Below are 15,666 nucleotides of genomic sequence, written 5' to 3'. Positions count from 1 at the left end.
TAACGGTTAAAATACGATAACACATCTATTGCTATCATTATCAGCCTACTGGTTTTACGGTTTTACGGTATGACAGATCAGAGAACTGCCTTCTTCCTTCTTCCTCTACCTTCTTTAAGTGCTGCAATAATTATTTTATTTTCTAATTCACAACCGGAACCTCTCAACATCTCTGCGCCGTGCTTGGCAGTTTCAGCCCTCAGGGGGGTTGAGGCTCCTCTACCTCCCGTCCTCTCCTCTCACACACGCTGCTGGTAACAAAGGAGACAACAACAGGGGGATGCCGGGTGCTCACACAACAAGCCTGTTAGAGAAACAATAAGAAACTGAACCGGTTCGCTTTAACGTTGTGGATATTTTTTACAGAATATTTAAACGGCCTTTTTTTCCCTCTCGAGTTAGCTAACTTTCAAGTGCACTAAGGTAGCTGCGCCTGGAGCGATTTTAACCTAAAGCCCCTTTTCTCTTGCTGAAGCTAACTATGTTGGACTGCCAACAGTAGAGCCGAATGACAGAGGAGAAAGAGCCAGACATGTCTGAGAAACATTGGTGAGTTTTGTTTTACTTGTATTTGCATTTTAAGGGCGATACGTTCATAACTGGTAGTTTCACAGGTGAGGTTTTGTTGACTTTTGACGGGTTAGCCGGTAAGGCACCTGTTCCCTTATGGAAAACCCTTGAGACACTTGAAAATGGGCGTTATTAGATTCTAGTAACGTTGTCAAACTAAATAGAAATTATTTTAACGTTTGCGTAAATACTGTAGAAAATCATACAGTTGAATATCTTTATTTTTAGGTATGTAGGTAGATACCAGTGTGTGGCCAATATGTATATATATATATATGAGGCGTTTAAGGGATACAAATAGGACAGTTTTAGGCATACTTTCACTTTGAACATTTTATGAATTTCATGAATAGTCACTATCTTGTATCTATTTTATATCACTAAAATTGACATATGATATGTTAGACTACCATTGTCAGCGTCAGCGTCCTTAAAGCACAACCTCAAAAGACCTAAAGAGCATATTTACATTTGCATAACCTTCTTTACATGCTTATTCCTCTTTCCTGGATTCCCTCCCCTAGCTTGGGTGTATTTGTGTGTGTGTGTTCTCCTTTCCGACACACCTTTTCCGTCCCCTCTTCCTGTCCAACGTGGAGCTTCCATACACATCACATGTATTGTAATGGTAGCTCTCTTAAAGCCCCCCTACCCATTTTATTTCCACACACACATTGACCCATTAGTCTCCGAAGCAGATGGCATACTGTACACACACACACACACACAGACACACACACACACACGGACAGAGCATTGTGTTAATGGGCGCCCCCTTTAAGCACTTAAGGATTGTTCTCAAGCCGGTCTGATTTAAGGGGTCACACCACGTCTGATACGTATTGGATTTACCAGGACGAATACACTTACCGGAATGAATGAGTGGCACACTGACCCAGCCGGAGTGTGTGTGTGAGTGTGTGTGTGTGTCCAATAGACTGTAGGATGTAGCTATTGAACTAACCAGGTCAATAGAGCAAAAGTAGACAAAAGATAAGTGAAGTCTGGTGGGGAGCTGATTGAAGGAAGGTCAGGGTGGAATTGTGCCCCTTCAGTCTGTTAGTGCTTTACAACACAGTCAGAATGTGTTGTCTCCACTGTGTATAGATGAATGTTTTGTGAGCGCACACGCCCTCCTTTCTCAGGTTTTTGTGTCGATGTGTGACAACGAAAAAAAACCAGAAGGCCAAAACTGAAACCTGAAAAGACTTACAATCCACCCACACGAACACAACTGGATTGACGTTCTGTTATCGGAAACAAGTGAGTTTTATTCTGAAAATTGTGTCCCTTATTTTTAGTCATACTGTGAATCTCTGCACGACGTCTGAATCTTCAACAGACTGAAACATGAAACTGTGTCTGTCTCTTTATTGGAAGCTCAGCGCAGTCATCCCCACCGAACTGGTCCGACTAGCTCGTTAGCTTTTCAGAGTGTTATTGACTTTCTGATCCGTGTGGAAAAGACGGCCCAGGAGCCCAAAATAGAACATTGTTGTCTGTGATGCTTTTGTTTACCTGGTGGTATTTGGCACTACCGTTTTCCTGATATGAACAGCCTCTAAAAGCTAAGCTGTTAGCGCTCTTGCATAAAATTTGGGGCTTTGCCTGAAACTGCTTTTAAAATGAAAGTCAAGATCAATTCAATTAAGTTGCCTGCAGATCAGTATGAGCTCGTATCAAAGGCCCCTTTAATACAATACGTTCCATTTATATCAATAAAAATGTGATTTAACAATTTAATTACTCAAAGCTTTTATCAATAAAAAAACAATCAGTTCTTTTAAATATAAACAAACACAAACATCAGTCGTCCTATGTGTTGTTTCAGGGCTTTTATTTTGTAGGTTTTAATCGCGATTTATTGACCATTTAATCAATATATCGATCCATATTTATGTGTCATTCCAACCCTAATTCTGGTTTCCTACATTTCCCACAATGCAACACACAACTCACACATCTAACTCCGATCTAAGCCTTCTGGAGCAATTAGGGGTCGAGTGTCTCGCCCGGGCGACGCTTCAACATGTGACTGGAGCGGTCAGGAATCGAACCACCAACCCTCCAATTGAGAGTCAACCGCTTCCACCACTGAGCCACAGCCGCCTGTAGTGTCTGATTTTCTTACACTCCCTGAACACATTTGTGTTCCTGAGCTGCTCCTCGTGATGAGTTCAGTGACCTTTCGTAAATTGCTGCATCGCCCCTTTAAGAGCGCGGTAAAGAAGATGTGCTAATAGGCTTCAGTTTCATATTCGTAGTCCTTATCTGCTGCTGAGCAGGGCTGCAACGAGCAGCACTATCTCTCTGTGCAAAATGACACGAACATGATGTGTTCAAATGCCTCGTTTCTAAACAACCAGCTGATTGTTTCCATGGTTACTGAGGTAAATCAGAAATGCAAGCATGACTAAGATGTGGATACCGGGGTTTCACATGGTTATATGACTTAGTGATTCATCAATGAATCTCAGATATAATCCCTACATTAAAAAGTACATGCTAACATGCTAACATGCTAACTCCACAAACCAAAGAGGAGGTCTTCCCCTGCATGACTCACACAGGGGATGACTAACTCTGCTCTGGCGTGGCGTTGCATCAGCTGTTGCACACAGAGGAGAATCTGCAGCGCGGACATCTGGTCGACCAGAATGGAAATTGAATTTCATATTATGGTCATCACGTTTCTTTTTATAGACGCGTGCAGGCTGCGAGTCGTGGCTGCCACGTCGGACTGCTTCATGTGAATGTGGAGATTTCTCTGTGCTGGGATGGAGGAGGGTTTGCTTCTTCACTGTGCTCGTGCAGTCAGAAGTTTAACCCTTAATCATGCTTTTAATCCACGAGTCATCAAAGCATAACAATATAAGAAGTGTTACAGAGAGTTCAGGGACCTTGATCTGAAGCAGTAGCTGGATTTACCTTTTGTGCGTCACTGTGTAAACACACTTAGGAATGTGTTTAACAGTAGGCAGCCTGAGACGGAGCTCAAAGTCCAATTCGAGGGTTACACTGTTATGGAAATGCTGCAGCGTTGTGTACAGTCCTTTGGACATGTTTATTTCAGCCCCAGAAAATGACTGTTATTATACTGAATCATGCCTTTTTCGTCGGGGGCACAGAGAAGCTTAAGATGCTCTCTTCTGTCTAATACAGGCATGAAAAGGAAAGCAGGGTGGTCTTGTGACTTGACTCCATAAATGTTTTAATCATGTCCTTATCTATGGGGCCAAAAGGAGGGGAAAGTGAGGCGTATTTTATGAGCAACTAAAAGCAAAAATGAGGGAAAAGTTGATAAAAGCCTTCCAGAACTTTCTGAGAAGACGAACTCAGCCGGTTTCACACATCAACGTCTGTTTAGAGGTGTTGCAGTGCTGTTGTATGTGTTAAACAACTTATTTAAGCCTTAAGGGGCTCTTAAAGGGGCGGTACAAGCTGTCATACATGGCCTCAAGTGATGTCATCCGAGTCAACGTCAGGTAGGGCTGAAGAGTAAATGTTAAAAATGTAAACACCCCGAGGATGTGGACGGAGAAAGAAGTGAACTTTCCGGACTTCTCTGGACTTGTAACTGTTGGTTAATGTTGCATTGTGGGTAATGTAGGCATCAGGTTTATATTTATATGTAATATCTAACTGGTCTTCTTCTTTCGCTTCATCAGGTGATGACGACATGCTCGCATTGACCTTTGCCCTCAAAGCCTGACCTCTGATTGGTCAGCGCTCGGAGTAAAACAAACTACAAGAGAAGACTCCGGCCAACATGTCTGTCCAGGAGGCACCGCAGCGGCCCACGTCGCCGTCGCCCCTCAAACCTGAACCCAAACCCAGACCGGAGATCCCCCCGAAACCGTCGACACAGCCCGGCTCCCCTCCTCTGGGAGAGCGAGGCGGCAGCAGCACGAGCCTCTCAGGAGGGAAGGTTAAGAGGATTGTGGACAAGTTTAGCAAACAGGACAGTTTGCAGAACGACCCGGGGGAACATCCGACTAATGGCGCTGCAGATGTTAAAGTAAGCAAGCGGTTCAAAAGGCCGCCGACAGTAAAGCCCAAACCGCCCCGGGCCAGTCTGCAGCTTCAGCTTGGAGGAGAGCAGGCGCCTCCGCTGCCGAAGAAGAGGAGCCGCGTCCCGCAGAAGCCGAGGGAGAGCGTGGGAGGAGAGGAGGCGGACGGCGTCAGCGTGGAAGGAGGACGATCAGGTACACCGGAGTTGTTTGGGGTCGTAATCTCATTCTCAAGAGTTTTAATGTAACGTGGTTTTAACGACTCTGCCTCGCGGTTATTTGTGTTGCATATTAATACGTTAACGATAAAACCATGGTTACACAAAGTTCCTGTTTCCGCGGGGGTGAGGGGAGTTCGTCCCAAAGCCTGCTGCTGTATCTGAACCCTACATCTTCACATGAAGTTTCAAATCTGTGGGTGAAAGTGTGTTGGAGCGATCCCCAGGCTTGTGACGTCACAAAGTGCAGCCTCAGAGCTGGCCAATCAGAAGAGAGCGGGCTTGTAGGGGCGGGGCTTCTTAAAGGGACAGAGCTGATCGAGTAGAGGCTGCATGAGGGCCTGCACAGAGCTACTGTAAATGATGCTAAGCTACTCCACAGGTATCAGAGTGAAATATGAAGCTTGAAATAACCATGTAGCTGTGAGTGGGCGTGGGGAGGGTCCGCTTTGTCTTTGGCTTTATTGGCTTTATATGTTGGCAATACTTCCTGCTTATTATCGCCGCTTTTAATCAGCAGGACAAAGACGAGACTATTCTTCTTTATATTTGGCATGGCTTTTTATTGCCATGCTGCGTCACACATCCTGCAGGCAGCTTCACTTATGTAAGGAGGACCTTCAAAGACGCTAGTGTGAGATCAAAGGTCAGTCTGATTGTTAAAACTGAAAGAAAAGTGTGTGTGTGCGTGTGCACTGATTCGATTTATAGTCAAACCCACAGCGCTGTGTAACACACAGGTGTGGTGCCGCCGGCTAATCTGAGCCAACAGTCACAAACAGGTTCAGTCAGTCAGATGATCACCTGCGCGTGTGTGAGTAGAAGTGTGTGCAGGCGTCTGAGTAATGTGAAAGCAGGAAGTGATGCACACTTGCAGTAACATACGTGAGTGTACGTCCTGCTTCTCTCCTTGTAGTCGTCGTTGCTCTGTGATGATGCAGTCGTCACGTCGAGCACGTTAAAGATCTGCTGCGTCACGCTGTTCAGCTTCGTCCTGACTCAACACAAGCGGATCCTAAAGAAGTGAAATGTATTGATTAGATGTGTGTGTTCCCCTCAGTTACACACACACACACACACACACCCACACTCTCACTTCCTTGTTTTGCTTCCCTGTCGTGCCCAAGGTCGTGAGATTCTGTGACGATACATCCACATGTGGTTTTTAAGAAGAGGTCTGAATCTGCTGTCCTCACTGACCCGCTCGGCCTCCTCCCTCCGCCCTCTTTCCTCCGCCTCTTCCATTTCCTTCTGTCAATATTAGTCTTTTATTTCCTCCATGCAACGCTGCAGATTTCCCATGAATATTTGAACACATCCCCGGCTGACGGGAGGTGTTCTACTGCTGACTGGACACTCAGAAGTGCGTGCGGTCCTATCTGTGGATGCACATGTAGGAAAGAAGACGGGAAACTTCAGCCTCCGATGTGGAGGGAAAATTAGCGTTTATTTGCTTCCTAAAGAAACATGTTAATTGTTAAAAGATTTCAATCTGTGTTGCTTCTTTTCTGCAGCTCCTGATGGAAAGGAGGTGGAGGTCCAGCTGATTGGAGGAGACGAAGTGGAGGCGGAGCGCAGTCCGGACGCGGCCCTCACTCCCTCCTGCGACCCGGGCTGCAGCTGCATGTGCCACCTCCAGTGGCCCGGCATGATGCTGATATGGGTGCCCGTGGACGCTGTGGATGATGGTGGAGGAGGAGACGAGGAGGAGATTGATGAGGAGGAGCTTAAAGAGGAGGACTGGGTGGAAGAGGAGGAGGAGGTGGAAGAGAGGGGAGGGGCAGAGGATGAGGGGGACAGGACTTCTGTGCTGGATGAGGGGGAGGTGTTGAAACAGGACAAGGCGAAGTTCCATCACTCTTTGGACATTTTGCTGTCGGACGGTCACCGGCGACGCTCGGACCCCGGGCCTCCCGCTGTCCTCACCTCCCTCGCTGTGACTCGCTCTCAGTCTCCTCCTGTTCCACCAAAAACCTCCCAGGCACTAACACTCCCCCAGAGACCCGTCCAGGAGGAAGAGGAGAGCATCTACGAGGCCACGCTTCCTGTGGTCGACCCCGCTCTTAGAAAGGCTCCACCTGCGTGTAAGGAGCTGGATGTGCCCTTAATCAAAGTGCTCAAACCAGAGCGTCGCTCGAAACTGTCCTGCAGCACGTCAGACCCCACGTCCGAGTTCCAGAACAACATCCAACCCGTCTCGAGCCCGGACGACGTGCCGCCTGCCATCCCGCCCAGGATGCCCATGACTCAGGACAGCCGCAGCCTCACGCCGGTGCACCGCGCCGGTATTCCCCTCCCCCAGCCCACAAGGGAGGAGTGGCGCAACCTGCGGCCTTCATCCCCCAGCAGCTCCACCGGCAGCGGGCTGAGCCCCCACCGAGCCATCACTCCACCCCCGGCCAGCCCTCACAGACCCCCACCTCCACCTCCAAAGACGGACCCGAGGAGGCTCAGCAGCGCCTCGCTGCAGTCGCTCACACAGAGGAAAGGTTGGTACCGAACAACGAATGATGCACGAGCTGTTCGTTCCCTCAATATCACTGACACCTTTTACTCGTCTCTTTAGACGGAGGGGAGAACGGAGGGAGCGAAGGAGAAAGAGAGGACACAGCGGAAGAACTGTGAGTGATCATCGTCACCCTTTAACTCTTTTCTATCTGTCTGAAGTTCTCGTGCGGTTAAAGGAAACTCCTCCATCTTTTTCAACATTAAAGTCTTGAGTTTGAACAAATGGGCTTCGAGCTGAAAGCAGCAGACAGAACAGAGAGGTCGGCGGGTGTTAACTCTCTTGTGTTGGACAGATGAGTTTCGTGTTGGTTGATGCCTCTCTCTCCTCTCGCATACTTCCTGTTTCAGACACACAGAAAGGCGGGACTCGATGAGGAGGCAGACCTCGTTCAGCTGGGAGTCCCGGCTGCAGGATGGTGAGAATGTTTGTCTCTGATTCAGTGATTTGTTTGCACATTTAGACCAACGACCAATGCTCCCCCTTTGATCTGCTCACGCTCAAACTAAATCTTGTTGTATATATTATAAATACTCGGGGGGGAATTCACCAAGAATGGAATGCAGCCATGCATAATTTGCATCCACCATCTGCCCGGTGTCAAGGTCTGATTCACAAAGCAAACCGCACCCATGATATTCAAGCACAAACACGCTCATGACGCTTCGCAGCTCGGTGCAGTTTGCTTTTGATTTGTGTCTGACTGTGGAGAGACGCCGTCTGCAGCTCCGCTCTCTGCTGCGCGGTGCTGCGCTCTCAGCTGAGGAGCTCAGCTGCATGCACAGATCGATGACGAGCAGGGAGAGGAGGGTCTTTCTCTCCCTCTTTAAACAGCTAATTGTAAAGTTCAGACTCGACAGGTGACAGAGCTTCATAGTTGTAAACGAGCGCGCAGCAGCAGCTCATCCAGATGATCATGCCTGTCCTGCGTAGCGGCTCCAGACCGACTCCAGAGCGTGCCGGGGTCGAGCCTCGCACAGCCCCGGACTGATCCGTCTCCCGAGTCTGATTATAAAGACAAAATATTATTAACAGATTGTTTTAACAGACAAACTAATTTTTTGATCACACAAAAGGTGGAATCATCGTCATGACCACTGGAAACTCAGAGTGTGACAGCCCTAAATTTGCCCCGAATGTTTTCGCTCATTTAGATACGTGCAAATGGCACAGAGCACAGAGACGCTGTTTGCTCTGCAGCGCACTTTCTCTGCGTGTGCTTGGAGAGTCTTGTTGTGTCATTTGCGCAGGTTTGTTGGCCGCAAAAGCCGCGCAACCCTTTAATGAAGTGTTCAAATCAACAATTCAAACACCTTTCTGACTTGGTTCCCCTCAGAGCCTCTGTACCAGACCTACCGAGCCACCGTCATCACCAAGGAGATCCGACGGCAGACCGTCTGCCGCAACATCAGTAAAACCAGCGCGGACTACGCCATGGACTGGACCGCCCGTCGCTCGGGGACAGGTTCCAGTGCCGGGTCGGGCACCGGGACCGCGACCGCAAACGGAGCGCCCAGGAGCAGCCCCGTGCCCACGCCGGGCCAGAGCACCCTGTGGCAGGACCTCCAGAGCGTCCGAGACAGCGGCGTGCTGGAGCAGCTCACCCCCGAGCAGTGCAAGTACCAGGAGGTGAGGGACGACGGGAGGAGGAGGGGGAGGCTAATGCGCTGCGGGGAGAAACGGGAGCTGCTGTATCAAGTTTATATCCCAACTTAAAGTGATAATGTGATGCTTTAATATAAATTAAGGTCCACTCTGCCTCGCTGCATCACTCACTGCTGTTATATAATATCGATTCAAACCGCTCATGAGAGCTCTTCCAGTCACCGCTCAGACTTTCCAACATCGAGCAGGTTTTTTAAAGTGGAAAATCCTGATAAACGCCAAAGTTTCATTTCAACACTGAGGCTGATATCTGCGTTTCTTCTCCCCCGGCAGAGTATGTTTGAAGTCCTGACATCGGAGGCCTCGTACCTCCGATCCCTGCGAGTCCTGACCGAGCACTTCCTGGACAGCCGGGAGCTGGAGGAGACGATGATCATCAGAGACAAGAAAACCCTCTTCTCCAACATCCTGAGGGTGCGAGAGGTCAGCGAGAGGTGAGAAGTGAGCAGAGAGGACGGAGGGAGATAAAGAGAAAGGGAAACGGGAGCTGATTTACGAGTTGAACTACGATGAGGTCACTTGAAACATAAGAAGCGATAGGAAGGGAAGAAGTAATGAGTCACTTCCTGAGCTGAGGCCAGGCCGCGGTCACATGGTTCTAATAGCTCGTGTGTTTTTAATGAAACTTCACAGGTTCCTCAAAGACCTGGAGGACAGAATCTTCAAGGAGCTGGTCTTCCCTGATATCTGTGACATCATCCACTATCACGCCCAGCACAACTTCCCCGCCTACATCGACTACGTCCGCAACCAGATCTACCAGGAGAAGACGTACACCACGCTCCTGTAAGCACAACAGGCTTTTCTATACGTACATGACCATCATATATGGTCATAAATGGGCATTGACTGTGTATTTGTCTACAGGAAGAACAACGTGCACTTCGCCACGGTCATCACTCGTCTGCAGGAGTCGCCTCAGTGCCAGCGGCTGCCCTTCATGTCCTTCTTGCTGCTCCCCTTCCAGCGAATCACTCGCATCAAGATGCTCATCGAGGTGAGAAACATTTAGCTACAGTTAGCTAGCAGCTTCGTTCAGTAGTGCGATAAAGCGATTAGCTCGGATTAGCATTAAAAGAAGCTCGCCTGCTTTTTGTCCGACTGCAGTTTTGCCAATGAATTGTTACAGTTAGCTCAGCGTGAAGAATTCTTTATGCTAAGCTAAGCTAAGCACCTCCAGCCTTTAGCTTAAAGGGCCGGTTCACCGATTTTCAACCTCAGTCCTGTCATGCTATCACGGGGAGCTAACGCCATTATGGTAGGAATAACTGCAGTGTGGCTCTGTGCCTTTGGAGGACGCTATCCGCTTCTCCGGCCGTGGAAAACCAGGGAGCTCGCTAAACTACACTTCCTCAATCTAACGCCCGCCTCCGATGTTTTAGACGATCAACCTGTATATTCTCGTCGTATTTCAGATTCTGCTCTGAGCCGTTGCCTGCAGAGAAACGGTCGCATTTCACTCCAGCGTCTCTCGCTGGGCCGTTCCTTTCGGAGGAAGGGGCGCAATGCACGCTGGGAGTTGTAGGAATGCAAAACGGGCGAAACCCCCGAGCTGCACGATATTACTGCTTCCATCGATTACAGAGAACACCAGCTGTGACTGACAGCGGCTTTGTCCTTTAAGACAGAAAAAACTAGCTTCTTTTTAGCTTGCTTCCAGTCTTTAATAAGCCGTGCTTAGCTTAGCTTAGCACCTCCCGCCTTTAGCTTAAGAATAACAAACAGGCACATGAGTGGTATCAGTCTTCTCACAAATGAAGCAGGAACAAGGTATTTACCAAAATGTAAAATTATCCTCTGAAGTAGAAAAGTAGGAAAATGTCTAATCAATAAATCCTGCACTGATTTATAAAAGAAAAACAATCAATAAAGAGACAAACGTTTGATTATCAGATTGGGACAGTTTCTCCTTTTCAGTCGACCTGCAGGCGTCACTTTGATAAAGCCTCAGGAGGTCAGAGTCACAGTGATGTTACTGGTGCGTGACAACAATGCAGTTCACCTTCATTTACTTCCTCAAGTGTCTCCTCAGAATACCACGGTACGTTCGTTATCACTGACCCTTCTCTTCTCCTGCTGCAAGCCAGTGAAAGATCGAATGTCAGTCGTTTGAGATCGTCACGGTGCGTCGCTCTCCTGAACGTCCTCATTCCAGCGTCACCTCCCGTCACCGTGGCCTCTTGACCTGTCGGCTAACACGCCGCCACACCTCCCCTCAAAGCCGTGACTCTGTTTGTACATAGACGGAAAAAATGCATCCTGCTGAGGCTGTTCGTCCGCTGCAGAAATAGAAAGCTGTTTGTCGTTTCAGAACATCCTGAAGAGAACAAAGGAGAGGACGAACGAGGAGCAGACGGCCTCCAAGGCTCTGGCTTCAGTGTCCAAGGTAAGCTCGCCTCTCTCCTCACCCGCACGTCTGCCTACAAATCCAGATCATTTGACTCACGAGGGAGGCGCATGCCTCTGGAAATTTAACGTCAGCCATTGTTTGAGAGAAGGATCTTTCTGTTGATTGAGCGCCACAGTGACAGTGAGTCATTTGGGTCACTGAGGACAAAGGCAGAGTGAGTTTGAGGGTTTTAGTTGAAGGACTGAACCTGATACTCTCAGTGAGCACAGCTGAAGGGAACATGAGAGTGTTTATATGTCAGTCTTTCTCTCCCTCTCACAGATCATTGACGTTTGTAACACCGAGGTTGGAAAGATGAGGCAGATGGAGGAGCTGATCCTCGTCTCTCACACGCTGGAGTTTGACAAGCTCAAGGTAAACACACAAACACGCAGCGAACGTTTAAAGACATGAGGTGAATGCTCACCTGCCTGTTACCTTCTCCAGGCCATCCCGATCATCTCCCAGACTCGGTTTCTGGAGAAGAAGGGCGAGCTGCAGGAGATGTCCAAAGGAGCGACTCTGTTCACCATGAGGGCCAAGTTCACCCCCATCTACCTCTTCCTCTTCAACGACCTGCTCATCATCACGGCCAAGAAAGGGTGAGGCCGAATGGATTGATTACCAACGCCTTCAAAAAGATGTTATGACATTGTTTCGTCTTAGGTTAAGTTAGGTTAGATGTTGGTCTTTTATGCCTTTAGTGGGAGAGAGAGGACAGTGGATAGTGTCAGAAACAGGAGGAGAGAGAGTGGGGACGATACGCAGCAAAGGACGCTGGGAGTCAAACCCGGGGCCGTCTCGTTGATGACTGTAGCCTCTGTATATGGAACGCACAATTTAACCGCCAAGCTAAACCGGCGCCCTGAATATGTGATGGATTGACGTGAACTTTTGCAGAACTGTTCATGGTCCCCAGAGGATGAATCCTACTAACTTTGATGATTGTCTGACTTTCTTCTACCCCGAGTATGAGGTTGATATTTTTCATTTTGGGTGAAACATCTTAACAACGGGATGTGATGTGATGCTATCAAATTTGGGGAAGATACTCAAGCCCCCGCCATCAGGAGGATTTGTATTCTTTCCGGTGATTCACAGCCTCTTCAGCTCGACCTACCGGCAGGTCAAAATGGTAAAAGTCTGCAAACTCGGCTGTGATTTGTGTTTAGTGCTAATAAACAAATTAGCCTACTCACAAGCTAAACAAACATGCCGTAGTCAGAACTGTAGATATGTTAATATCTACATGTTTGGTTTACACCAATCACTGTATATAAAGATGGACGACGCGCCTCCATCTGCTCTCATTGTATGAAATTAAAGCCCCCCGTGATAGGCGCTGCCATCTTGTGATGGTGACGTCATTCAGAGCCAGAGTCTGCGCAGTAGAGATCGGTGGGTGGAGCTGCTGTAGCCACCTCCGCTAACCAAAACACAGGCTGAAAAAAACAGCAAAGATCCGGCAAGTCGGCGTGTTTAACAGCAGAGTGTGTTGGTTTGAAGCAGACGCTCACAGGTGTGGAAACGTGCCGTTCCTCCTCCACTCTGCTAATCGGGAACAGATCGGCTGCAGGAGCCGGATTTGTCAACAGAGCTGTCAATCATCATTTTTACAGCATCAGATAACTCATTAAAAATTAACCTGGACATTAATCACCATTGTTAATAACTAACTTTAATGACATAAACCATGTTTGTGTATTTAGATTTTATAGTTTGACTCATGTCCCATCTGTTAACATGGAGGAGGCGGGGCTTATGACCTATACTGCAGCCAGTCAGCAGGGGGCGATAGAGAGGGTTTGGCTTCACTTTCAGGGAGCTGTCATGTCGTCCATCTTTGGTTTAGACATTATATTTGGTTAACATCAGCATGTTAGCTTCATGAACGTTAGCCTGGTGATGTTAGCATTTAGCCTCACAGCGCTGCTACTTTAGCTGTTAAATGAAGGTAATTTTTGAAGGCTTAAAACGTGTCGATTATCTGAGGACATCGAGACGTGTCACATTCATCACAACTGCTAAACCTGTTTTCAAGGTTATCCTGTAAGCTGAGGTTAAAGTGTTCCCAGCTCTGTGCTGCACTTTCAAGATAACACGCTGTGGTTCATCATTAACCTCACCTGTCAGACTCACTTGGACGGTTCATGTTGAGGCAGTACCAGAGAGATTACAGCCTGTCTTACTGGAAGCTGTGAAGAGGAAGTATCGTCCCACGTCTTCTGCGGAGCTGTCATTGTTTATTGTTAACATGATAGTGTGACCACTCATCGCAGAAGCAACAAGACTCTTTAACGGTGTTTCATCGGTCGTGAAATGACTCCAAACTTCCTCAAATATAGCAGGAAGTCTTCTTTAAAGAGCAGGCTGATGTACATACAAGTGTTATACAACTGGGAGTAAGTGACAAGATAAGTAAAGTAATCTAGTAGATCCTGAAAGTAGAAATTTGATGTGTTTTATTTTCCCAGAGCGGAGCGTTTTGTGGTGCTCGACCACGCCCACCGCTCTCTGGTGCAGGTGCAGCCGATGGAGGAAGGCGGGAGCAGCAGCGGCGGCCCCCTCGAGCACTGCTTCAACCTCACGCTGCTGGAAAACCACCAGGGACGCATGATGGAGAGGCTGATCAAAGCTCCGTCACAGTGAGTGACTCGACTGTGTGTGAAAGACAAACCCCTGATGGACTGTCTCGTCTCTTTGAACTGATGATTTGTTTCCGTGCGCAGGTCAGACATGCACAGGTGGATGGCTGCTTTCCCCAACCCCACGAACCCGGACGGAGATGAAGACGAAGTGATTTACGAGGACTGGGGTGAGGACTGAACACGCGTGCGATTCACAGCCTGTGATTGTTTCGTAACCCGAGAGTTTCTCACAGTTATTGTGTGTGCGTGTGTCAGACTGTCCTCAGGTGCAGTGTGTGGAGCCGTACCTCGCCCAGCAGGCCGACGAGCTCACGCTGGAGCCCACCGAGATCATCAACGTCATCCGCAAAACCAACGAGGGTAAGACCACGTTCACAGACACACTCTGGCCTTTAGATCAGGATTGTGACATCAGTCTGTGTTTGTGTAACGTTGCAGACAAACAGGTTTCCTATCTAGAAGTCTCACAATGTCCTGATATGACTCTGTGGAATTAACATGCCCCTTCCTGTGAACACCCTGCTCCTCCTGACGCCTCCTCCACCCTCCACCTTAGCAGTTTATTTATGTTGACTGTCATGCATGACCGATACAGAAACCTCCAATCTTCCCTTTGTGTGTTCTCTTCCCACCCCCCCCTCCGTCCTACTTTCTCCACTTCCTCCCAGGCTGTTACGAAGGCATCCGCCTGTCAGACGGTCAGAAGGGCTGGTTCCCCGTAGGAAACGTCATCGAGATCACCAACGAGCACGTGCGGCGGCGGAACCTGCGCGAGCGCTACAGAGTCATGCAGGCGGCGAGCATCGTCGCCAAGTCCACCAATTGAGACGGACGGATGCAGGACGTTTACATTTTTTACAGACTTTAAAAGAAACATTTTCTTACAACCAGGAAGTGAAAGATAAAAAGGAGAAGATGAGGCATCAACTTATCTGTCCTGCTGCAGCACCTGAGTGTGCGCTTCCTGTCAGCAGCTGGGAGTGGGAGGTTGATCATTTACCACTGACTTTAAAGGACCTTCATGTGCATGTGTGTGGTCACTATCAAAGATCAAATCTGCAGCTGAGCTGTTTACCTCCTCCTGCGAGCATGCAGCCCTGCGTTAGCGCGACACTGTGGATCTGAAATGCCAATCATTGTCGCCACAGCTCGACCGGATTTAAAAAATGTTACACCTGAGCTGGGGCGTGCCTCTTGTGTCATAACTGTGCACACACACGCACACACACACACACACACACACACCAAGTCAAACCCTGCCACAACAAAAGACTTTTATGTGTCACTAGGGAGCCAGAAAACAGGATGTGACCCGTTTTGTGTTATTAAGAAACACACCTCGACTGTAATTTAACTCAAATCTAAGCAGGAAGTGCCTTTGAACGTTAACCACGGGACAAAACTTCCATCAGGATCTCATGAAGCACAGGAGCTTTGAAACTGCATGTAAACATGGGCTGTGCTGCACTGCCGTTGTGCTCGTCACTAGCTGGAGTAATACTGTAGCGCCCCCTGCTGCTTGTTGTCACAAAGATGGGATGTTATCTGTGGATGCTGTAAATGTACAAAGTGTTGTAAATATCGACCCTTTCGAAACTGTCGTGGTGCTTTTAATAAAAGAAACGTCTCTTTTTAGTTCGGCTCAACTTTTTTATTGAAC

The 15,666-nt window shown here is 48.3% G+C and overlaps 1 protein-coding gene across 2 annotated transcripts; it reads left to right on the top strand.

Annotated features, from left to right (window-relative positions):
* The first annotated feature begins 264 nt into the window (after positions 1-264).
* arhgef15b (Rho guanine nucleotide exchange factor 15b) lies at positions 265-15,627 on the top strand. 2 transcript variants are annotated; one of them, XM_069672428.1, is made up of 17 exons: positions 265-549; positions 1,716-1,833; positions 4,239-4,775; positions 6,313-7,287; positions 7,365-7,419; positions 7,655-7,722; positions 8,641-8,933; positions 9,243-9,403; positions 9,603-9,755; positions 9,837-9,966; positions 11,281-11,355; positions 11,641-11,733; positions 11,806-11,960; positions 13,833-14,003; positions 14,088-14,173; positions 14,262-14,366; positions 14,675-15,627. In XM_069672428.1, the coding sequence occupies exons 3-17, from the start codon at positions 4,340-4,342 to the stop codon at positions 14,830-14,832; spliced, it is 3,114 nt and encodes a 1,037-aa protein (XP_069528529.1). In that variant the 5' UTR covers positions 265-549; positions 1,716-1,833; positions 4,239-4,339; the 3' UTR covers positions 14,833-15,627. The 2 variants fall into 2 exon arrangements, with proteins under 2 accessions (XP_069528529.1, XP_069528528.1); XM_069672427.1 differs by lacking the exon at positions 1,716-1,833.
* Positions 15,628-15,666: the final 39 nt, after the last annotated feature.

This window comes from Semicossyphus pulcher, unplaced genomic scaffold (genome assembly GCF_022749685.1).
Source record: "Semicossyphus pulcher isolate SPU_LCO1_2020_fin unplaced genomic scaffold, fSemPul1.0.p SCAF_21, whole genome shotgun sequence".
In the NCBI taxonomy this organism is placed as follows: domain Eukaryota; kingdom Metazoa; phylum Chordata; class Actinopteri; order Labriformes; family Labridae; genus Semicossyphus; species Semicossyphus pulcher.
This window is presented reverse-complemented; position numbering and strand designations above follow the sequence as displayed.

What these genes read in the sequence shown, in the direction of transcription:
- arhgef15b (XM_069672427.1), top strand. Translation starts at nt 4,340, where the DNA reads ATGTCTGTCCAGGAGGCACCGCAGCGGCCCACGTCGCCGTCGCCCCTC. An exon ending in GAGGACACAGCGGAAGAACT is followed by an intron (nt 7,420 to 7,654) that starts GTGAGTGATCAT and finishes TTCCTGTTTCAG; the next exon opens with ACACACAGAAAGGCGGGACT. An exon ending in CTCTGGCTTCAGTGTCCAAG is followed by an intron (nt 11,356 to 11,640) that starts GTAAGCTCGCCT and finishes TCCCTCTCACAG; the next exon opens with ATCATTGACGTTTGTAACAC.